Source organism: Haliaeetus albicilla, chromosome 5, assembly GCF_947461875.1.
Source record: "Haliaeetus albicilla chromosome 5, bHalAlb1.1, whole genome shotgun sequence".
Taxonomy (NCBI): domain Eukaryota; kingdom Metazoa; phylum Chordata; class Aves; order Accipitriformes; family Accipitridae; genus Haliaeetus; species Haliaeetus albicilla.
This window is the reverse complement of record NC_091487.1, coordinates 41,066,960-41,090,874: the sequence shown is the minus strand read 5'-3', so window position 1 is coordinate 41,090,874 and position 23,915 is coordinate 41,066,960. Positions and strand designations below refer to the sequence as shown.

At 38.6% G+C, this 23,915-nt stretch overlaps 1 protein-coding gene across 3 annotated transcripts; it reads left to right on the top strand.

Moving 5' to 3' along the window:
- Nucleotides 1-3,889: 3,889 nt before the first annotated feature.
- On the top strand, nucleotides 3,890-23,119 carry LOC104315660 (photoreceptor outer segment membrane glycoprotein 2). 3 transcript variants are annotated; one of them, XM_069784352.1, is made up of 4 exons: nucleotides 3,890-5,043; nucleotides 14,256-14,924; nucleotides 19,427-19,673; nucleotides 21,154-23,119. In XM_069784352.1, exons 2-4 carry the CDS (start codon nucleotides 14,344-14,346, stop codon nucleotides 21,418-21,420), a joined length of 1,095 nt encoding a protein of 364 aa, XP_069640453.1. In that variant the 5' UTR covers nucleotides 3,890-5,043; nucleotides 14,256-14,343; the 3' UTR covers nucleotides 21,421-23,119. The 3 variants fall into 3 exon arrangements, with proteins under 3 accessions (XP_069640453.1, XP_009914044.1, XP_069640452.1); XM_009915742.2 differs by lacking the exon at nucleotides 3,890-5,043 and adding an exon at nucleotides 9,335-9,589; XM_069784351.1 differs by lacking the exon at nucleotides 3,890-5,043 and adding an exon at nucleotides 9,349-9,525.
- The last annotated feature ends 796 nt before the right edge of the window (nucleotides 23,120-23,915 follow it).

The following is a 23,915-nucleotide window of genomic DNA, read 5'->3' as shown; positions in this document are numbered from 1 at the left end:
GCCTCCCGTGGGCTCCACGCAGTGGCACTAGGGAGCGGTTGATGTATCCCGCGCCTAGGCCGGTACGACCTTCGAAGAGGCTTCAGCCCTCACAGGTGACTTCTTACTGCAGGCGAGGCTCTCTCCGGCCCCGTGAGGCAGCGGAGCCCAACAGCCGACGGGACGCCTTTGTAGGCCACGGTGTCAACCCAGAGGCTGGATCCGTCTTGCAGGCGGGCAGCTAGGAGAGACCTGTTCTGTGGGAAGGGGGAAGGACAGATTGGCTGCGCTCGCAGCAGCTTGCGTGAAGTGAGTAAACACACTGCAGTCTTCCTCTCCTGTGAAGTTTCCTCAAAAAAAAAAAAAAAAAAAAAGCTTTTATTTCCCTACTGCCAGGCAGATAAGATGATGATAGCATGAATAATTTAAGCCCTTTCTTCATTTGTCACAAGGAGATCTTGGTCAGAGTAAGGTTAGAAAACAGTATCTCCTACTGCTGCTTTGTGAATGGGAAGATCTTAGTGCTTGTAGTTTACAAATGAGTTACCCAGCAGTGGGAACTGTGAACCTAACCTAACAGTGAGCCCAAACAGTTGTGATTTGCTCAGTGTCATCTTCAGCCAGATGCTTCTTCATTCATAGAGTGAACTACCTCAAGCAGTGGGCCACCAGTCCTAGTGGTGTGGATAAGTACTGGTGATAAGCGTATATCCTCTATATAGAAAGTGTGTGTGAGTATAATGTGTCCTAACTAACAATTAAAGCAGCTAATAATTAAGCTGATATTACAAAGAAATGCCTATTTTGTGAATGGAAATGAACCAGCCTCGACTGAAATAGGTCGGGAGGGTTGCTTCTTTCTTTTTTTTTTTTTTTCAACAGTACATCTTTTCCCCAATTGCAAAATGGAGTTATGAGTTTTGCTTACCTTTGATACACATTTACAATTTCTCAGATGGAAAATATTCTACTGGAGCTACATATTCTTCCAAACCTGTCTTAAAGGGATTGCAGAGGTGACAGTTATTCTAGGATAGGCTTGCTTCTTATACACTAAACAAATAATTTTTTCACATTTCCTTTAAAGTAGACAGTACTTTTCCTCCCAAACTATAATTGAGGGTAGATGAATGCCCTCACCACCTCTTACTTTAAGTAATGCCAACAAAACTTGCTGTGTGCTAGGTGTAATAGGGAGCTCACGAATATGAATCCATCTGTGAAGAGTACTTTATTGTTCCCCAAATACTTGATGTATTGCCTGAGGTGTACAATTCTTCAGGAAAATTTTCTGATTCAGTTAAAGAGAATGGAAAGGCCTTAACAAACTTGTTTATCTGGTTTGTCTGTTTACCTGCTTATCATTGCTAATCCAAGGGGCATAATTTCTCTCATCACTTTGTAACTTCACAAGTTAATTCATTATCTAATATAACCACTTTGTCATGCACAATATCATGGAAATCACATCATGAGTGCATGTCTTCTTAGCATACTGTAAGTCAGCATGCACACTGCAAGCTTTAAAAGACCAAATAGCCTTTCCCTTCGTCATCAGTTAGTTTTAAAGTTATAGTGATCTGTTACAGTGATTTGTTAGCTTTCAAATTACCATGGACTCTTCATAAGTAGACAAAACCTGAATGGTTCAAATAAAAGTCAAGCAGGGAAAAAAATAAACTAAAACTGAGTCTTCTCAAAAGGAAAATCTGTTTCCACTTAAGTGCAGGAGGTCTTTACAGAAAAGATCTAATCTTTTTTAATTCACTGCTCCAGAAATATACCAAGAGGTTCTTCAAGGCTTTCTGTTCTACTATTTTTGGTTCAAAAATGATGGTAAATATAACAGATACCAGCATTTCCTCTGTCAGTGCAAACTTGCAGAATATCTTCACCACAAAAAAAAAAAAAAAAAAAGAAAAAAGAAAAAACACCAAAAAACCCCAACACATTAAAATCTCTATGTAAATATGGAATCAAGCTACTCTTGCTTTTTTGCGGTAGTATAGGTAGTTAAGCTTAGATGCATAGTGTTGATTGGGCCTGGAAAAAGTTACTCTGAGCCAAAAACTGTCCTATGCCCTTTATTCAGGTTTTACATTGTTAGTTCTAATTAGCTATCTCAATGTAAAAATGTGCCCCTTTTTGCACTGCAGCTATAACCTTGTTCTTATCTTTTAACCAATTGTTGCTGTATCTGGCTTTGTGTGGTAATTACCTGGTATTCCATAACATCCCATTAACAACAGTTTTGGATGCAGGGGGAGTAAAAGGAGGATTAACTATAAAAAGTGCCTCTAAATAGCATCTGTTCTTGCTACTGTTAGAGGCAAACTAGAGGGCCAGGTGGATAACTGGTCTGACCCTGTAGGGTATTTTGCATGTTCTGATGTACCTATATTTTTTGTATGGGAGTTTATGATGCAGCCTTTGAATCAATATATCAAACATATATGCGTGAAGAGCCACCTCTGAATCTGCATGGAATGATAATGAGTGTCCTAGGTCCTCGTATAAAACGAGAAAACTCTTGCAAGCATATTCAAATGCGGTAGCCCATCACAGATAAACATCTAACTCTGATGTGGCTATGAATTAATCTAGTCATTTTAGTTTACTTGTACTTATGTAGAAAGAAAAAGGGGAAAGAAGAGGAGCTTCTAAATCCAGTCTGTTGCAGATCTCTGAGTCTATTCCTACTATGAATATCCACTGGAAGGTGAATTCTCGGATGTACATTTTACTTGTCTGTGCATGCTAAATATTTCTTCTTTATTACATCACTTTCATTATTCCTGAGAAACACTTACACTGAAATTAAGGTGACATTTTTATAATAAATTATACCCAAAAAATGTCACTTTAATAAATAAATTATTAAAATCACAGGAAGGGGAAGGTCATTATTTGCATCAACAAAGGTTCAGATCTTGCCAAGAGGTGAATTTCACCTTGGGATGGAGAAGAACTAGTACTGGAAACAATTGTCTGCTGGTTTAATTTTTCTGAAGTCAGAATGATTATATCAGCAGAAACTTTATTCTGTTACTTCCAAAACAGAGGAGAAATGAAGTTACTTAGCAAAGTTAGTCAATAGCTGTAAACCACTGCAAATGGACACCTCTGTGTTTGTTCTGAAGATTTTTAAATATCTTAGGTGGTGCAAAGTAAATCAGTAAAGCAGACTGTCTTGTCTTGGTTCAATCCTAAATGTCTAACTTGGCTGTAGATGGCAAGGAGACAAAACTCCTGCAGACCAGAACTCTGAAGTTGGACAGCAGGAGGATTACTGTCAGAAATTACTCCAAATTCCAAAGGTTTACCTGACCAAAATTTATTATAATTGAGTAGTTGCTATGGAAAGCTGTGAACAAAAAAAAAGATAAAAATTTAGTTGTGCTGGCATATACATGGCAATACAATTCGCTGGCAAGTTTGCATGGAAAATAATTCCCAGTCCTGTAAATATGTTCTTACATGTCTAGTATAGCTTCAATATTTAATAATAAGTATTAAGTCAGCTAATGAGGCAATAAATTGAACTGGTCTGAATTTTAAAAATATTGAAACAAGCCTGTAAAGACCAGAGTGACAGAAAACTGTTTCTGGACACAGCTGGACACAGCTCTAGCTTCTATGATTTTTTTTATTTAAGAAAGAATAGAGAATGAGAATATACCCACATATAAACTCCTAATTTCTTTCTTGTTTGCAAAACTAGATCAGAACTTCCAGGATTGTCTATAGATGGAACACAACTTTCTAGTACTTCTGCTTTCTTAGGCTTCATAATGGATAATCAAGGAAAAGTAAGTTTGCTTTCCTGGAAATCTTCTTTGTTGTGGGATAAGGGAGATGTGAGAATCTTCATCAGTGTTTTTTGTCTGAAAGGAAGGATCTAATGCCTCTTCAAGGAATCTTCAAAAATTAAAAGTGACACCTATACACAAACATGTGCATATTTCTGCTGATGGAGAAGGGTGACATGATTAACAACTTGCAAGACCTTCTGAACTCTGCTGTTATTTTCTTCAGATAAATGTGTGTGGGAATAGATGACTCATCCTGTGAAGTACAGACTCCTTGGTTTCAAATACTTCCATTGGAACTGCTTTGCCTAGACATCAGGGTGTTGGGTTTATTTATTTATTTCTGTGTGAGTCAGAAGTTCTGAATAATGTTTCTGCTTAGTTGACCACAGAAGTAGGAGACAAAGCTCCAGAAATTTTTTTGGAGAGTCAGAAATCAAATGGTTGTCAGAAAAGAGAAGAGAGAAAAAAAAAGAAAAAATAAAAGGGGAGGAATAGATAGCAAGATGCACAGACTTCATAAGCATTCATTTGCAAGAGATGGAAGATTCATAGGTTTGGTTAGTCAGTAAATGAACATCCACCAAATCCTAGAGTTTGTTGAAAATTGTAACTAAAAATGAATATATAAATGGAGGTGAAAAAAATGCTGTCACTGAAGAGCAGAAAGGTAAACATGTTTTATAAGTTCGCATTTCAGGCAAAAGTCAATGAGCAAAAGAAGTATTGACCAAAGATGGGATAGCATTTACAAAGTTTTGTAGATGTTTAAACAGGTATCCAGTCATAGCAAATGAAAAATCACAGACCTTGAGACATCTAGTTTAGCCCTTTTTCCAAGGAAGGACCACCTGTCCCTACAACATTCTTGGCCAGTATTTGTCAACCTCTTCTAAAAGTACTCTGTTGATGGAAACCAAGCTTTTTCACGGGCTGTTTCACTATTCTCACTAAAAGAAAGATTTCACCCATTATTTCTCCTCCTATCACCAAAGGAATTTATTCCCTTCCTCTGTGCAACTACCTTAAAATTAATTGAATGCTATTTTCACCTCTCAACATCAGTCTTCTGTACACTAAGAAAACCGAGTTCCTTCAGTCTTTTTTCACAGATCACAATTTCTAGACACAGAGTGTCAATAAGCATGAAGTCACCACTGAAGGGACAGAGGAATCTTGGATCTTTTTCAGAAGACCTCTAAGGGCACTGTGTCTAGGTGCTGGTTTTTGTCTATTTGACAGCTTCATAAACTTTGTGAGTATCTTTTTCTTTTCTTTTTTTTTTTTTTTTTGGTAACTCTCTTGTCTTTTTAAAAGTATGTCAGATTCCCTACAAGATGTCCTGAGTAATATTGTTCAGTTCAAATGGTATTTAGAGTGAAAAAAACAGCATCAACATCAGGTTTATAACAAGGTGAGAACAGGGAGACTTCCTAATTAGTGTAGGAGGTCTCTTTGAGGAGAATTGTAAGAGTGTATGTCTGACTACTTTGCTAGGCAAAGAAGGGTCAATTGGCAGTATAGTGCACCAAAGTATTGATGCTATGAGATACGGAATAGAAGAAGGAAATTTTACCTTATTATGTAATGGGAATTTTGTTGGGAGCCCTCATAATAATGTGTATAATTCCATTCTGCAAAAAGCTTCCTGATGACTGCTTTGTGATGATACAATCCATAGTGAATAAGGTATGAAGCTGAAGAGCAAGGTTGTTGCATGGTCTAATTGTGAATAAGGTTGTAAAAATGGATTCTAGTCTTCAGAAAAAAGTTACAGACAAGATGGAAGTTTTAGGTTACCAACAAATTTAAAATATGCGTTCACTTTCCAGCTTTACTATAGACTGCTTCTCTGATTTTAAGATGAATACACTATTTCTGTGCCTTAGTTTTCCACTTGTAATGACTCACCATGAGTCAGGAGTGGATGACTCAGGTTGTGGACAGTACAGCTCCTATGGATTGAAATCAGAGCCCGCTTGATAGGTACCTGCATGATGTTTCCCAGAATATACAGGAGCCCTGAAGACTAGCAGTACATGTGCAGTGCAGTTCATGCAAGTCAACAATAATTTCCTTTTTGCCTGAGACTGGCTCCACCATCCATATTCTTATAACCTTTAACATCTGAAAAATGAAAATTATAATACTTCTTTTTCTGATTCATTCTTCAGGCAATTAAATGAGCTACAGTTACAGTTATTTGTATTTTGCATGGGACATAGTACAGCAGCTCTTCTGGTACAACTGTAGTACAGTGTATAGCTGTAGTTGTAAAAACATATAATTGATTTAGTTTGCAATAAGCTTTGTGGCATTCTAATGTACAAACTGGGTTCTTTTAAATTATTGTCTATCCCCATTACCTCTTGCCTTTGAGTTTTGACATTCCCTCTGCCAACTCTGCAATTCCATAAGAACTTCAAATGTCGGTATTTAACTTAGGTATTTTCATCTAACTAAAACATGATCATCTAGATACCACTATACTTCCTTCCTAAAAGTTCAAAAATGTAGCTGAGAGATGAATATTCTGCAAACACCCAATTGCTTCTGTTTGCCTAATAACTTACGCCTCTCAGTATCTATCTACCATGTGGTTCACAAATTTACAAGAGCCAAAAAAAGCAGATGGTCTGAACTCCCTTCTTCATACTCTCTCCCCATTAACACATATTGGTGAGAATCTCTTCCTGAATATGGACCCTCCCTCTGAAGCACTGCCATGTTAAAGAAAGGTTGTATAGTACCTGCTTGTGTCAGACTTACTGAGTGCCTCTAGTTTTAGTCCATTACTCCAAAATCTTTTATCATATGTTATCATTTGCATTAAATACAAGATAAAATGGAAAGCCACCCAAATATAAAAATAAAACATTAATTTTTGGAAACTGGCTGTAAAATTAAATTTTGCAGCATGAGTCTTCCCAACTAGCTATTTAATTAGGCTAATTCATAACACATCTGTCCCTGCTTGTGGACTTTCATATGAATGGTACTAAACAGATAAGTAATTGGCCAAACATTTATTAAATTTACCTCTTTCAGATCCAAAGCCACAGCAATCATCTCCACTGTTAGCAGGAAAGTGTGTGTTTTCTTTCTACACCACTGGGTGATAATCGATGGCAGACCCACATGTACAACCACTTCTGCTGAGTTACAAAATGCTACTCCATCATTATGGTCTTGGTGTCCAGGCTTCCCAGCAGGTCTGTAAGAAAGTGCATCATGGTTAGTTATAGATGGCCATAAAACCTAATTTCTGGATAATTCAGCCTTTAATATTAACTTTGTAGCTGAACCATTTCCCAATATGAGATGGAACAAAAAATACAGGTAGCATTGACCTCTAATTGCATTAAGATTGGATTTAAGTTATTTCTTACAATGATGCATTCCTGAGCTTCCACTAGCTGTGTGACAGACCTCTAATCTCTATAACACAAATAAAAGAAAGCTTCTTAGTTTGCATTGTAGAAAAAACCTACATACGGCAGCACTGCCATCTTCTGCTTGCTTTCTTTCATGCATGCAAGTACTAGCTTTATATTGCAAAGCAATAACAGGGGGCGTGCATTTTTCTACTAGTAGGTATCAGCTGAGGCAATAACATTTTCTAATACTCAGGGATAACATAAGTTTGGAGTTCCACAGATGTAGGGGGTTTTCACGTGTGAACGTTTTCTGGGCATAGAAAAGGACTTAGACATTGTCCAGGATTTCTAATGTATCATATCCCAGCCAGAGCAATAGCTCAAAAATCCCAGGCAAATGTGTACATTTGCGTGCTTGTGCTGTCCACAAGGAATATATTACACCTGTTGAATATATGCTCTGCTGAGTTGATCCATACACAAATGTACACATTTGAACAGATCCAACTGATCTAACAGATCCTTGCAGTCTGCACAAGTACAGCAAGTACAAAGCATGAATGATCCATGTGTATAGGAGTAATGCAATGCAGTTGGGGTATATTTGATCACACGCAAGTCCATATCCGCTAGGTCCAACAGGTCCCAGATGTATCACATATGCTCTTGAACTGAAGCTTCCTGGATGTGCTGTACATCAGCACATAAGCTAGATAGAAAGCTGGGAGCCTTACTTCAGATATTTTCTTTAAAAAGGTGAAGGTACAGTAATTCTATTTTTCTGAAGTGCACATTGAGCCTGTATGGCTCCAGAGACCCCACACACGTCAAGGAAGCAGCTCTGTATAAGTTTGCCATACGGTACTAGACGATGCATTGTTGGATGGAGCTTTCAGCATAAACATCATTTATGGGTTTGATTGTATCAGAAAAACTGAAAAGGGATAGAATTTCACTGTAGGACTTTGTACTGTTGGGACATGTCCTTGGGGTTTTTCACCCTGTGGAGCCACAGAGTGACACTGGCAATTACAAGCCTCCCTCTTCCATGCAGTAATGTATGAAATGACTTCTGGCAAGTGAACAAGTCTTAGTTGTTTTTTCTTCTTAGAATATTGTAGTTAGATATTCCAGTCTCTGCTTTACTCAAGACTTTGATAGACTGAGTTGCACTGATAATTGATCTTCCACCTTTCCCTGATAGTAAGTGTGATAATATTGATGCATGCATAGGGCTGTCTATCTTTATGAAAGCAAAGACAGCATGGTTTACGAGACCATAAACGAGGTGAGCAGGCGTATTCACAGAATACTGAGTTAGAATCACAGTAACATCACAGTATCGGTTTATTGTTCATCATTAGCTGGGAAAGGACAGTTTATGCTTCTGAGAATATTCATATGCATTACAATCCCTGGTGCAGGGTCCCTTGCAGTCAGTCATGTGTGCTCACTGAACCCTCTGCTGTGCTGATGTATTATGGACCCTATAGACCAAACCTGGTCCTGCTTACTGATTCAGTTCTGGTACTCACATCACCAGGAACTTGACCCAGCAGTGCTGCAGACTCAGCTTGTTGCCACTACTGTTGCCAGGTCAACCCAGCCATGTCTGTCCCACAGATTGCTACTTTCTGGGCTCAGAAATGCCAAAGGGCAAGATGCTTTTGCTTCTGGCTTGGGATAAAGCTTTTAAGAGTCTAGGACAGAGGTTTCTACTAGATTGTTCTTGAACCTGGAAAGCTTCCCAAACCAGAATCTACTGTGAATCATACAGGATGATCCAGTTGCTTTTGGTTACTTGAATTCCTTTCTTGGACACAGTCACAGTCAATACACAGAAGACAGACAATTCCATCCAAAGCAACAAAATACAGAATGATGCGTAAGGCACATAATAGTGAATGTAAATGACAATTGCCTAAGATAGATTTTTCCCTTCCCACAAAAGCACAAAGTTTCATTATTCTCATTCTTCTCTCTCTTGGACCCATATTTATTGGTAATAACAAATAAAGAACTAATGAAGACATTAGCAGGTACTGAAGAACAGTCTCTGTTGCTTACTAACCGAAACCTCTGAGGGGTAAAAAGGTAAAAGAAGTTACTATAAATTCATTTTGCCAGTGAGATCTTAGTTCACACTCAGTTAACTGGCCTGTTTTGCAGGATTTAACCTGGTGGCATAAGAACCTTGAAATAAATCTCTTAGCTACGATTAGAGATGAAAGAGAGATTAGCACGGGCAGGAGAGTTGAAGTCTTTTTCTCCATCTCCATTGGTGAGTCAGTGTAAAGACAGAAGAACTACAGAGACATCAGAAATCAGTACTTTAGCCTTCCTCAGGATGCCTGATCCAGGTATTTTCTCCCCTGCACTCAGCAAGTTACCAGTTTCAAGATTGTGTTCAGTGCTCTGAAGCAGGTTAGTGGTTTCTTTTACAATAAGTCACAGATAGGAATGTGTGTTTAGCTAAAACAGCAGATTTTAGTGAAATTAGTAAGATAAGATGTGGTTTGTTTGTGACAAAATTGCAAGCCAAATTTGCATCTAGTAAGTAAATGTTATAAACAAATAAATAGCTGTGCTATGTCTTGTTCTGTGTAGTTAGGGGATTTTGATAGCAAAGGAACAGGTAGGTGGCATCTTGGAAGCAAAAAGCTACCATATGCTGATGGAAGCTGTGTTTGAAGTGAGTTAGACAGGGAAAGCTTGAGAACAGTATCGATAATATGGGAGAGATTTCCACAGTTATTGGACTTCTTCTGTTGAAAGAAGTATTTCTCCCTCTATAGCATAAAATCCAGCTTGCTCTCCCATAGCTGGGGAAAAGATGTCTGTGTGTATATGCTTCATAACTCTGGACTGGCTCACGTGCAATGGTGAGGTCTGTTTCTAAGAACTTTGATAGAGGTGTTTGTTCCACTGCACTGCTAGGAGCATTTGTGGTTTACAGTAGCCCACTGCCAAATATAACTTGGAGAAGAACAGATACATTGCAGAGCAAGACAATTACACTTTTAGTTTGTAACTACACTTCAGTTCTTTCAGCTGGAAGAACTTTCTTCATGGTACTCAAAAAAATGCTACTACACAGCAATATGCGTGTTGCAATACATCTTATGCTAATAAATATATTCAATACTTCATTGACCAGTTAGGGAAAGGATAATGTTACCATACATCTACAAAATTCATTATGATGGGAAGAGAGTCTTATTATCTAAAATAAATTCAGTAAACTGTTAGCACAAGAAAAAATAATCTTGAGAAATATCCATGTGGAAGCTAGGAACACAGGAACAGAATGGGTAAGGCATTCTTCTGTCCCAGACTCAATGCATTCAAAGTTTCACGGGAAGCACAGTTGTCCCAAAGATCCTTTGTGCAATCCCAGGTATATCAGTCGCAGCCAGGGTCAGTCAGCGAGTGGTCACTGCACTACAAAAACCAGTCATTCCCCCCATTTCCTCTGGCAGTATGGCTCATATGAAATAGCAGATCTTATATGACTGGAGGATGTGGCGTGGGTACCTCTGTTAGATGAATGTGAATATTCCATGAAATCTGGTCTTAGGACAATACTAAAATTGCACCAAGGAAGCTGGAAATAACATGAGAGTTACTGGAGGCAAGGACTTACTAGGAGAGTTGCTTTTGCAGATAATTTTTCTTTTTTTTTAACTCTAGGCATCTGAAAATGGGGGAGGGAGCTATATCAGAATAGCTACATGAGATTGAATATATCCCAGCTTATGGTATTCAGTTTCATTTTCTTTATGGCTAGAATATCACAGAAAGTCTCAAATTTACATCTTCCAAAATCATCAGTGCCTCTTGAGTAGATGAATTTTAAGTAAAGGTAGAAGTGTTTACAGCTTTTGTTCAAATGTTACAAAATATGTTTGGCAAGTAGGGTGTTCTCAGTGACACTGTAACTATATGCGTGCCTAACAATTTAGAGGCATTTTGCAAATACATACATGCATTTCACAGAAATGAACAGTGAGTGATGCGTTCCTATACACTGGCCATTGAACGTGAACTGCATATTAGCAGCTAGGAAATTTCACAACAGATTCTCCCTATTGTGAGCTCTGAGACCTAAGTATTGGGGGCAAATAAACCTATTTGTAGCAGCCATCTACAGCTATTTAAGTTCAAGTCATGAACTGCTTAACTGGTGAAGCAAAGATACTGTCTTCAGGCTTAGCAGACAGGCTGTCAGCTGAATTCATACGGAGGCTTAATTCTGTGCTTGCAGAGTATGATCCTTACAAACGAGGTCTGAAGGATACTGTAGAAGAATAGTGTGAAGAAAGTGTTGTCACTTTATAAATGACTGTTCTCTGGACTTGTTTGTACAGAGATGTCTATCAATAATCAGTATTTCATCATGATAATCGATATGATTATCACAATATGATCACAATCAATATTCAACCATAACTGATAATCAGCCTTAGCAATCATTAAAATTAGAACCCTTGTTTTTAAACTCAGAGAGCTGCTGGCTTCAACACCTTTGGAAGTAAGACTGGTAAGGAAAAATACTGTGCATTTTGCACACTATTCTGTGTATTGTACAAAAGATGTACAGAGATGAATAGTTTTGAGGGGAATTAGTTTCCTCTGTAAATGCAGGAAAAAATAAATGCAACGTGAATGAATTAGATCTGACAGGCATTAAAATGTTTTAATATTCGAATGCATGAAGATATCTAACCATTTCCTAATATGTATGGTACAATGTATTCCTCACCTTTACAAATAGAATTGATTCCTTCCAACATATACAGATGAAGACACAGGGATACCATTACGTTTTTAAACTGTACTCTACAACTATCTGCTTACCCAGTGTTAAGCTTCATTGCATCTGTGGATCCTCTAGTGGGTAGGTGTAGCCCTACTTCTGTACAGCTTATCTGCAGGTGGTTTTCATGCTGATTTAGCTGATAACAGTTTTATTAAGGTGAAGTTAAGTAGTAGAGTCCACTAGCTTAAAAAATATTATATAAGAATAATGCTGCCTATACTTGTCTATTTCCCCAAATTTACAGGATTATGTTTTACTGTTTATACATGCCATTGTATTAGTGGAATTAGATGACTGTATAGTCGTATAAATACATAGTTGTATAGTATAAAATCACTCTAATGAAAATTACTGAATTAGTACAAGACCATGCTAAGACCAGGTTTTCTGGGGAGGAAAGAACAAACTCCTCCGTATATCTTGCACATGTTGAGGAAGGGCAATCACAAAGTGTCAGAAGCACTGAAGAAGGGTAAAAGTTCATGAGGTACTTAGAGCATAGTTCTACATCCACATCACGTACACTGAAAATGCATTGTCTACAGCTCTAACAGGTTTTAGATCTTGGATGTTATTAGCTGCTTTCTGCCTGTGATTGTGATATATCTGGAGAGGTGCAAAGGAGAAATTAGTAGTGTTGCAGAGGAGCAAGGTTAAAAGTGCTGGGAAAGATGGTATCTTTTCTTAGATCCACTAATAGCTGGGGAAAAGATGACAGACATTGAAACACAGAAGTCTTCCTTCAGCTGTGACACTCTCAAATCTGATATTTCAAACTCAGGGGAGGAGGGGAGTGTCTCTGAATGCCCATTGTGGTGATCTTTGGAGAGAAAAATATGAGTCTGTATATCACATGGGAAAGTTATTAAAGGACTGTTAGTAACATAAGAGTAGGTGTATCAAAAAAAAGCTAATAAAATATACAAGGTATAAATTAATAAACACATGAGTAGTTTCCTGTCATTTTTCAAATGGTTCCCCTTCAAAAAATATTATGTATGGTGTTCCTTGGGCTGCAGAGTCTTCTTTAGACGGGAGAATGGAAGCAGTTCCATTGGGTGGTGAAGAAGTCAAGGTTATTGCGGAAAGCGCAACCAGGAACAAAATTTAGGATTCTGACTGGAATATGGGGACTCAGAAAGAAAACCACAGTCTACAGGTGGTAGGAGGGTTGGAATATGGTGTGATTGTCACTGTTCTCAGGACAAAGGGAAAGAACAAGCAACTTTACCTACAGAAGCAGAGATTAAGATAGTAACGGTGATTCCCTAAGGATTAAATGGGCTATTCCAATACCTAGTTTTTAATAAGAACTTTCAGAAAGAAAGGACGGGCAATCAGGTAGAGAAAGAAATAGAGCATCTTAAACTGCTGATTTTTTTTCTTAAGGTGTGAAGATGTTCTGCTTTTTTTTGTGCGGTGATACGTTACTTCACATAAAAATGGAAGTGCTTTTATGCCAGATCAAGTGGAAAAAAGTGATGGAGGATGGTTTGTTCACCAGTAATATATTCAGGTCATAGCACTTAAAAGTTAATAAAATTTTGATAATATTGATAGTTTAACTATTTGTTGAACATTTTGTGTCTGTGGATAACCACAGTCAGTTCCCCCTGCAGTTTTTGCCAGAGTGGTCATATCTTAGTAGTGTAAGTGTTGGAATAAAATGCTTTTTGCTAGTAAAATCATATTTTACAGCACGTAATCGATTAAATGTCTAAAAATACCCATAGGATACTGTGTTTCTGGTACTATTTTCACTTTTTTTTTTCCATATGGAAAAAAGGCTTATGTGATTATGCTGTATATTTCTGGGTTTTGTATATTTTTGTTGCCCTGCTTGTTCAACTTTTGAATGCAAATCTGACCACGACCACAGTAATCCAAGAATTATAACTTCCTAGAATCAAGAAAATACAGGCAACAAGTAGAAGGGAGAGGCACCATGAGTCTTCTGGAGGGAAAGACAGCAGATCAGCTCACCTTTAGACATCAGAAAATCTGCACAGAAAATTGCTTTTGACAAAAATCCATAGGAAGCCATCGTTCATTGGTTCTACTGTTCACTTGTTTTTAATTGCTCTAGTTGGTCCTTAGAATTTTTTTTTTTTTTTTTTTAAAGTGAGTCACAGCGTATGAAATTTAAGCAATAAATTTCACTGGGGCACTCCCTTGGCAGGACTCGGAGTGCGTGAGGCTGTACAGGAAGTTTTCTGTAGTCTCTATAAATATCTAGTCAAACAGACAGTAATCTCTCTCTCTCTTCTTCAGATTTCTACTGCATGCCTTGGATACATGCTCCTAATCAGCTTACAAGCTTTTCTTGACCTACGCTTCTTTTCCTAACGCTGATCTGACTATGGCTGTCCTCAGAGTAAAATTCACCAAAACTAAGAGGGACAAATTGGCTCAGATCTTATGGATCCTCAACTGGGTTTCTGTAGTGAGCGGGATCATTCTCTTCAGTCTTGGCCTCTTTCTGAAAATAGAGATCAAGAAGCGCAATGAAGTGATGGCAAAAGGGGACATTAACTCTGTCCCCAACATGCTGATCTCTGTAGGGGTCATAGCATGTATCATCAACTTTATGGGTGGCAAAATCTGCTATGACTGCTCAGATGCCAACAAGTTCTCTCGATGGAAACTAGTTATGCTCCCATACATCGTATGTACCTTCTGTTTTACCTTTTGCATCCTGGTGGGTGCTCTCATGTGCTATACCATGAGGAACGAGCTGGAAGAGTCTCTCTATCTGGGACTGAGGGATGCTATTAAGTTCTATAAGGACACGGACATACCTGGACGATGTTTCTTAAAGAAAACAGTGGATATGTTACAAATTGGATTCAAATGCTGTGGAAACAATGGCTTTAGAGACTGGTTTGAAATTCAGTGGGTATCTGCTCGTTATCTGAATATGGCTTCCAAGGAAGTTCTGGAGTAAGTATTTACTAGTCATAACAAAAAAATCTAGGAGAAAAACTCATTCAAGAAGGCAAAGTAGATACTAGCTTTTACTGGACTTTTGTCTCTTAATCTCAAAACTGTAGAGTGACCACATTACTCACAAAATATGCTAACTACATGCACAATCAAAAGTTGCCTTTTGCTAACTTTTTAGGGACACTAAGCAAAGCAAAGCTGTATCTTTTTTAATACAGTGAATTAGCTACCTCAAAATTTTAATTATAGCAAGCTGATAATGGAAAGAAAAAAAGGAGTGTACTATCAATACATTGCACAGTCAATCCTAAACACTGAAAGACCTTTCTCCTTCAGGACATTACAACTTTGCAAACCCAGGTTCAAATCTGTATGCTCACATGTGAGAAACTTCCAACACCATGTACACTGCATAAAAAAAGGAGGAGAAAAACCCTTGAATTTTTTTGTGGTGGTGCTTCACATGATGTAGTAACTGTGAAATTATATGCTCAAAAAGAGGAGTCTGGCAATTCTTACAGACAATAGCGTAACAATAAAAATATTTAAGAAGTAGACAATCCAATATGTAGCAATTCTTCTAAAGCTGAGAAGAAGTCTTCAATCATGAGAGTGTAGTAGCTCTATGTTCCTGGGAAAGACAAACAAAAAGCTTGACTGGCATTTGTCAAGTGTTCTGTTTTGTTGCACTCAAAATCAGTGACAATAAAGTCAGAGGAGGAAGGAAGGCCAAAGATGTCATTTTCACAGAATTTGCAACTTGAAACTGCCATTGTAGCAAAGCATATATGCAGAGCTGCAAATATACCAGAGGACAGGACCTAGGAGAATACAGACATGAGGGCGTCAACATGTTTAAGTGTGCTGGTTTGGGGTGGGATAGAGTTAATTTTCTTCATAGTAGCTGGTGTGGGGCTATGTTTTGGATCTGTGCTGGAAACAGTGTTGATGATGCTGAGATGTTTTTGTTACTGCTGAGCAGCGCTTACACAGAGTCAAGGTCTTTTCTGCTTCTCACACCACTCCACCAGTGAGTAGGCTGGGGAGGCACAAGAAGCTGGGAGGGGACACAGGTGGAACAGCTGATCCCAACTGACCGAAGGGATATTCCAGACCATATGACATCATGCTCAGCATGTAAAGCTGGGGGAAGAAGAAGGAAGGGGAGGATGTTAGGAGTTACAGCGTTCGTCTTCCCAAGTAACTGTTAGGCGTGATGGAGCCCTGCTTTCCTGGAGATGGCTGAACACCTCCCTGCTGATGGGAAGCGGTGAAAGAATTCCTTGTTTTGCTTTGCTTGCGCGCACAGCTTTTCCTTTACCTATTAAACTGTCTTTATCTCAGCCCATGAGTTCTCTCCCCCATCCCGACGGAGGGGGAACGAGCGAGTGGCTGTGTGGGGCTTAGTTGCTGGCTGGGGTTAAACCACAGCAGTAAGGCACTTGGCTGTGGAAGTAAAGCAAGCTTTAGAACAAGTGTTCTCAAGAGAGAAGCTGGAAAGCAACAGTGACACAAAGCAGACTGACCCAAGAGGTGTTTTAAATCCTGGTTCTACACTGAAGAGTCACACAACAACAAAGATGGTCCACAGGAACTTAAAGAGTATTACCTTATTGTGAGGACAAAAGTAAAATATACTGCCTTTTCTTTCTGTGAGACATGCAGAAACAGTAATGTTTTATTTACCCAGGGTCTTTGCTAAACTGTTTTCTCTGCAGGGTTGCCTGTGCTCTGCCATTATTTTGAAAATGCACCGTCAGTTAATTTTTGCCCCAGATAGGCAGAAGATGCCCGTGAAATGTGTGTGAGGGAAGTAATTACACTGCAGAATTTGTTTTACTGTATAGAAATTGGATAATTCCATCTTGATTGCTAGAATCCAAGTTGGTGCTGTATAACCAAATCATACTAGGATTTCCAAAAATCTGGTAGTGAAACATTTGATATGAAATCATTGGAAGCAAAATCCAGCTGGTAATGTTCAGAAAGGATGGAGAAGGAACCAAATATTTCTCTTGGTTTCATCTTGTACTGTATGTCGATTAGTATATGGTAGATTAAGAAGCAAAGCAGGTGAGAACTGACATATTGTCAACTCACATGTAAACTTTGCAAAACTGAACTTCTCACCTTCCTTCATAATCCTCTTCCCTCCGCTCTCTTCTATATCTCCATTGCCAACACCACAATGTGACAAGAACTGGAGAGAATCAATGGGAACTGTAGGAGGATGAAGCAGGTTACAGCGGTACGATCCTATCATTGCTTTGGTTGGGTAGCAATCACCTCTTTATAGTCTCAAAAGCAAGTTTTGCTTTACAATACCATAATAACTGTGAATTGCAACAACAAATAGCAGTGAATGTCTCACTCCCTCAGCTCTGTTACACAGGTCTTCCCTTCTAACAGTACCAAGATAACGTAATTCTTTAATTTGCCATTAGTAGAGGAAACACAATGGCAGGGAGACATAACCCAAGTCTGGAAACTGCTATTGTTGGCAGTAGAAAGAAGATACCTCTTTATAACATGTGGCAGGAAGAAAAAAAAAATTAAATTGATGCTTGGGATCAAAAGAAAAGCATAAGACCTAGTTTAAGAGATTGTATTTTAACCACTTTAGATGCTGTACTATATTTGGGTCATGTCCCTGAAACATACAGGGCATTTTGCTGGCCCCAGTAAATGCTTCCCTTTCACAATGTGCCAGCCTGCCTCTCCTCCCTCTCTGAGGTTTCTTTTCTCCTTCCACGTTCGAGCCTTCCGTTTGGTACCTCTCTGCTCGCTCCCTTGTTTCTCTCCCAGTGAGTTGTTTTGCCTATGCCCATTACACTGCTTGCACACTTAAGTCTGGTTTCAGTGGACTATTTGGGTTCTTTTGCATTGGTTTCATTCTGTTGCCATTACCAGGAATATGATGGCCACAAAGTGAAGAGCTAGACTTTAAAACAGAGAGGAATTCATGCCTAACCCACTCCTAGGTGGGAAATGGCAGATGAACTTCCTGACTTACTTGGAAAGATCTTTGAGAAAGATATTTTTGACAGAATGTTAAACAAAACAAAACACACCACCACCCAAAGAAAAAAAAAAAGAAGGAAAAAAAAAAAAAAAGGAAGGAAGTTGTATTTAGCAGGCCCACAGCCTTAAAATGAAGGCAATGATTCTGCCATCCCAGTACGGCCACAAATACTGAGCTTCCTAGCAGCTTATATTCATTTTGAAGGATACATTTAGTCCCCAAAAGCTGGAAAAACACTGAACCACAGAGTTTCTGCTTCTTCTGTTCATCTGATAAGCTTCTTGTGATAACTTCCTTCCCTTTAATTTAGATCATCTGTAGTGGAACAGGAAAATATGATTTGTAAAAATTAATAAATGAGGATAAGTTTTGGAAAATATTAAAAATTCTACAATTAGCAAACAGTGAAAGCTGGATATCTAAGTGGAAGTTGTCTTTCATGTATTCTGGCTCCCTAACAAAGGCTAAAGGGCATGGGCTTCATTAAAACAGGCCATGGTTCTCATCCGTGGGGCTGTCTCAGGAAATAAGCCTTTTGCAATGAGCATGAGAATAGATACATGCTTAGAGACTACTTCCCCAAAGTGTGAGAGCATCTCTCAACATCTTATATACTCTCCAGTTTCTGGAAAATCTATTTCTCTGAAGAGCCTGCTTGGAGACAGAAGTCCTCACAAGGTCGCACTAGCTAAAGAGCAGGTAATACAAGGAAAATGGATGTCAGGGATTCATTTAACTGTTCCAGAAACTCTTGATTAATCTAAGACTGTGTTCTCATTCCATCCCATGACTTTTTTTCTCCCTCCTATTTCTTTTCCCGCTTCTTTTTCTCCTGATCTTATAGGGGAGGGAGAGGAATAATTTTTAGCAATAAATACAAAGAGTTTCAAAAGTTACAAAAAGTATGGTTCCAAGAAGTAGAAACTCCCTTGTGAATTAGTCTCACAACATGTGCCAAACCAGCCATTGCGCATGGGTACAATGATGAAACGCCAGCAGACCATTTCCAGTGGTTCCTGTGGCACGCAAAGTTGCTCTTGTATAGGTTCTCTGTTAAGGAATGCTTGTGGTGAAAAACAGTCCAGAAGTAGTGAAACACAGGATTTCTAGGGCATAACTTCCATTAGAATTCCACCAAGATAAACAAGTGCAGAAATTGTCTTTAGTATTTTCAGCACAAAGATACCTGAAAAGGCAACATCTCTGTGAACACTGAATCCATGTCTTACACATACAGCACCAAGAACCACGTGAGATAGTGTGCTGATACCACACTTAAGAAATACAGCAAATGAAAAATTTAGTTTTCCTGCAGTAAGCAAGTTTTCCAGTTGGAAATACATTCCCATTTTCCTTTTGTTACATTGGAGAGGCCTACATCGCAGCAGACTTGCCTTATAACCTTTTATAAAAACCACAGACAGTATCTGCTGCCGATACCAGATTTCTAACGCCCAAACTTCCTGCCCTGTTGCAGCCGCCTAAAGAGCAACGTTGATGGGAGGTTCTTGGTGGACGGAGTACCCTTCAGCTGCTGCAACCCAAGCTCCCCGCGGCCCTGTATCCAGTACCAGCTGACAAACAACAGTGCTCACTACAACTACGATTTTCTGACAGAGGAACTCAATATCTGGGTGAAGGGGTGCAGAGAGGCCCTGCTGGATTACTACACAGCTATTATGAGATCTATTGGTATCGCAGCATTGCTTATTTGGTTGTTTGAGGTAAGTCTCATTAAAATGGTCTGTGTCAGATTAATCAGAGTCTTCCTGCTCTCTGGGATGGGAAACAACTATGGTGTAACATACAAGAAGTGCCTCAGTAACCAACATAAAGTCCACAAGCACTTCAAGAATGTTACAGGACCTCCTTCAGTACAGGCAACTTTCTCCAAGTCCCCAGAGCAGAAGCAAATCTCATTGAAGATGAAAACTATTAGAAATGATGTATATAATTCCATATATTTACAGAGCTTTTTCAATAGACTATGGCACGTTCCCTTCCCTGAAGCATTTATGGGATCAGATAGAGGATGACACATGCAGTTGACACAACTGCAAGAAAATTAGGTGAGAAGGTCTGAGGATTGTTTTAAGTCAGTTTTAACAAAGAATATAGAAAATGTGAGCCGGCCTTTGGCTGAATACATTAATTTCATTTATAGTAAAAGTTGAGCACAAGTATTAATATCTCAAAGCCTCCTTTTTACATTAGATAGCTTCACCATATAGACAGTACTTGCAAACATGGCATAGCTTTTTAGATGTAGATTAGACTGCTTATTATGCAGTCAAAATAAGCATATCAGAGGCAAGCATATACACCTGAAAAGATGCAGTCTTTCTGCTGGCATCTGTAAAGAAAGTTGTCTGGATGTTGTCATCCACAGGTAAAGGACCCCCCCAGTAGCATAGGCTAAATTATGGTTTTCTTCCCTTTTTATTAAGTTCTAGTTTTCTGATTGTTGCTCTACTGCATAAATATTAGCACTATAATTAAAATAGTTCACAACAGTCCTCAAACAGTGCTAGATGGGGTGGTGGTGCCAGAAACAACAGGCCTTTGGCAGCACATGAAAAAACTGTGAGCTGGCTCTGTGCTGCCTTAAAATATTGACAAGCTGGGCATGCTGATCTCGATCCAACAGAACTATGAAAGTGGGGCTTTCTCCTAAACTTATACTTGAGCCTCTACTATCAGCCATCCTTCTTAATTTTAATGCATTGGCATGTAGGACACATACAGCTTACATATGAATGATAGAACTCCTTCGAGGAAATACCAATTTAATCAAGGTCAGTGGAAAAAAAATCCACAGAAATTAACAGACGACAATTTAAATTTTTTTTTCCTAGTGACTGATGGTTCCATTAATTGATCATCCATTCTACATCAGTTAGTTGTCGTCTCTGAGGCTGTAGTGTTCCCAAGTAATTCTAGGTATTTATGTGCTAATAACATGCAAGTGGGAATGCTACCTGAAGAATGGAGACAGAATCAATCAATCTCTCCCTGGTATTTTTCCTTCTAAAAAATGTAATTAATTGGGAGAGTGGTTAGATATGTTGCTGGGATAAAGAATTTGTCTGCTTTACTCAATATTAACTATTAGGCCTGTAAATACACAAGTCAGAAAGCTGACTTAGTGGTAGGATTGAGGTTGTAATTTACACCCTCTGTTTAACCATTAACTGTTTCTTACAGCTCTCTGTACTTATTGGTGTCCGGTACCTACAAACAGCAATGAAGAATGTCCTTCTGCTAGGAGATTTGGAGGGTGAGTCAGATGGTTGGTTACTAGAAAACAGCTTTGTGGAAACTGCCAAATACAACATCAGTATCATTAAGAACCTCGGCAAAGCCAACCAGATCTCCACTGTCTCAGGCATGAACGACCCCAACATTGACGTTCAAAACACAAACTGTGGCAAAACCAATGTTACAACAAAATCTATCCCAGCAGCTAGCTAGGCAAGGCTTTGAAGAAATGACATCACAAGTGTAGCTTTGACATATTACAGTCTTACGAGTACCAGCTTTTTCACTGGTGGGGAAAAAAAAAGGTAGGAAAACTAATAAGACAATTGAACTAACCACAGACTGGTGACAGGTCCAAAAATGCTGATACTTCTTCGGCTGGATGTATTTTTACTCATTCTTGTGAAATCCCTGATTTTCAACACTGCACAAAAGAAACTTTTGAAATTTTCCCCACTTCTCTCCCTTGCTTACATACTTCTGTCATGGTCTGAATACATCAGAATAATCATTATGCACAAGCAAATGTTCCAGATAGAATGGGTTTACATCTACGAATATACAGATTGGTCTACTATGTACCAACGAAGTTTGTCATTACTGTCATTACATCTATAGAAATCCCAGCAGCAGGGGAATCCCAAAAGAAATTATTACACCAGAACACCAGATGAAAAGATCCTTTAAAAAAAGGCAAAAACTGTGAAATGAAAACTCTGTTAGTCCAAGTTAGGATAGGGAAAATTTTAGCCCAATTATACATATACTGCAGCCCTTCTAAAAGAACCTACTACCTAGGTGAAATTGAGTTGAAGGCATTGAAAGCATAATGGTTTTGGGGTATTTTTTTTTTCCAAAATAGTCTGAAGTATCTCTTCATTTTTCCCCCCTCCACAGTTTAGAGAAAACCAGCTGCCATACATCCCTGAAAATCAATGGCTACTGCTGAAAGGAGTTCTCAGCTCAAGAAAACTAATTGGCAGCTCATGCTGGGATATTTAAAATTCCAAGTAGCATGTGATAGCACAAGTTTAAAAACAAGCAGATATTTCCCATAAAACAAATACTGATGATCCTAGATGTTTAAAAGCTCCTAATTTCAAAAGTACTTACATAGATCCAGGGGCTGGAAGACAAGGGATTATTTGGAACCAATGAAGGCAAAGATAGACGGACAGATCTCCCATTATGTTCCTAGTACAGCCCTCAGGAACTTTGCCAATACATGGCGTGAAAGCCTTCGACACCCAAGACACTTGTAGTTACAGGATGCGCTATGACTGTAATTCATCATTAATAGTAAGCTGGAAAAACATACCAATACAGAATAGAGGATAAAAGACCAAGTAAAATATTTTACTTGTTATTGTTGTGAATAATACATTGTTTGAATGTAACATTGGATGGCTTGTGCATTCTTTGTGTATAATCAAGTAAAAGGAAGTTGTATCACTGGGATATTCAAAGCAGAACTATTCCTGCTTTTGAAGTTGTGTGAAAGTAACAGTAACAATTCCTTTACCTGTCTAAACAATGTTGTTTTCTATAACACTAGAATAAGCAAGAATTATACTGTAAGAATATATTGTAAATAAAACATGTGATGGAAAAAACTGTACTGTAATTCAAGCAGGCTATATACATGATCATAATTTCAAACGCAATTGCTTCACTGCTTACAATTTTAGGCCTATACTTCAGTATGTTAAAAATAAAAATGGACAGATGGGGGTCTGTCTGCAATAGTAGCCTGTAGCAGATGTTTTGCAAAAGGCACATAAGAGGCAAGACCATTAGAAAATAGTTCTTCCCCTGACAAAGCCTCCCAACTTCCAGGAAACAGCAGTTTGGGACTTGTTATGACAATGAGGATATTTGTATCACTGTGTTTTAATAAATCTCAGTGGACATTTTTTTCTATGAATTTGCATGGTGTTTTTTTAAAACCCACTCTTGTTTTTGATATCCAAAACATGACAATGAGCCTCAGATTTTAATTTCCCACAATTCAGTTCTGCATTGTTTGAAAAACTGCTTCTCTTTGCTTGTTGACTCCCCGACAACTTAATCTGGTATCCCTTAATTCTTGCCATAAGATGTAGCTGATAGTCATTCCTTATTTATTCCCTCCATGTCATTCTCAATTTTACAATCCTCTATTATAATCTCTTTTGGTCCTATCTTTCCAAGTTGAAGAAGTTTTATTTAACCTTTTCTTCTATGGAAGTTGTTTCACACCTTTGATAAATGGAGAAGACTGACGAAAATTATTATTTTTAAATGAACAACTCTGTGTAGAGCTGAAGACATAATGAACTGAATAGGTCTTTTGTCCTTTTCTTTTCCTAAGAATTCCTATCATTGCTTGCCCTTTTGACTGATTCCAAGCACTGAGATAACATTTTCACAGAACTATCCATGAAAATACTAAGAAAATCTTTGATATGAATATATCTGAGGGTGCTGGTTGACAGCAGGCTCAATAGGAGTGAGCAGTGTGCCCTGGCAGCCCAGAGGGCAAACCCCATCCTGGGATGCATCAAACACGGCATAACCAGCCAGTCAAAAGAGGCGATTATCCCGCTGTATTCAGTGTTGGTGCAGCCTCACCTCGAGTACTGTGTGCAGTTCTGGGCCCCACAACTTAAGAAGGATGTGAAGGACCTTGAATGCGTCCAGAGGAGGGCAACAAAGCTGGTGAAAGTGCT

Bases quoted from the DNA above. Each gene is read 5' to 3' on its own strand.
- LOC104315660 (XM_069784352.1), top strand. From the start codon at position 14,344: ATGGCTGTCCTCAGAGTAAAATTCACCAAAACTAAGAGGGACAAATTG. The intron at 14,925-19,426 runs GTAAGTATTTAC...GCCCTGTTGCAG, and splicing joins GCTTCCAAGGAAGTTCTGGA to CCGCCTAAAGAGCAACGTTG. The intron at 19,674-21,153 runs GTAAGTCTCATT...TGTTTCTTACAG, and splicing joins TGCTTATTTGGTTGTTTGAG to CTCTCTGTACTTATTGGTGT.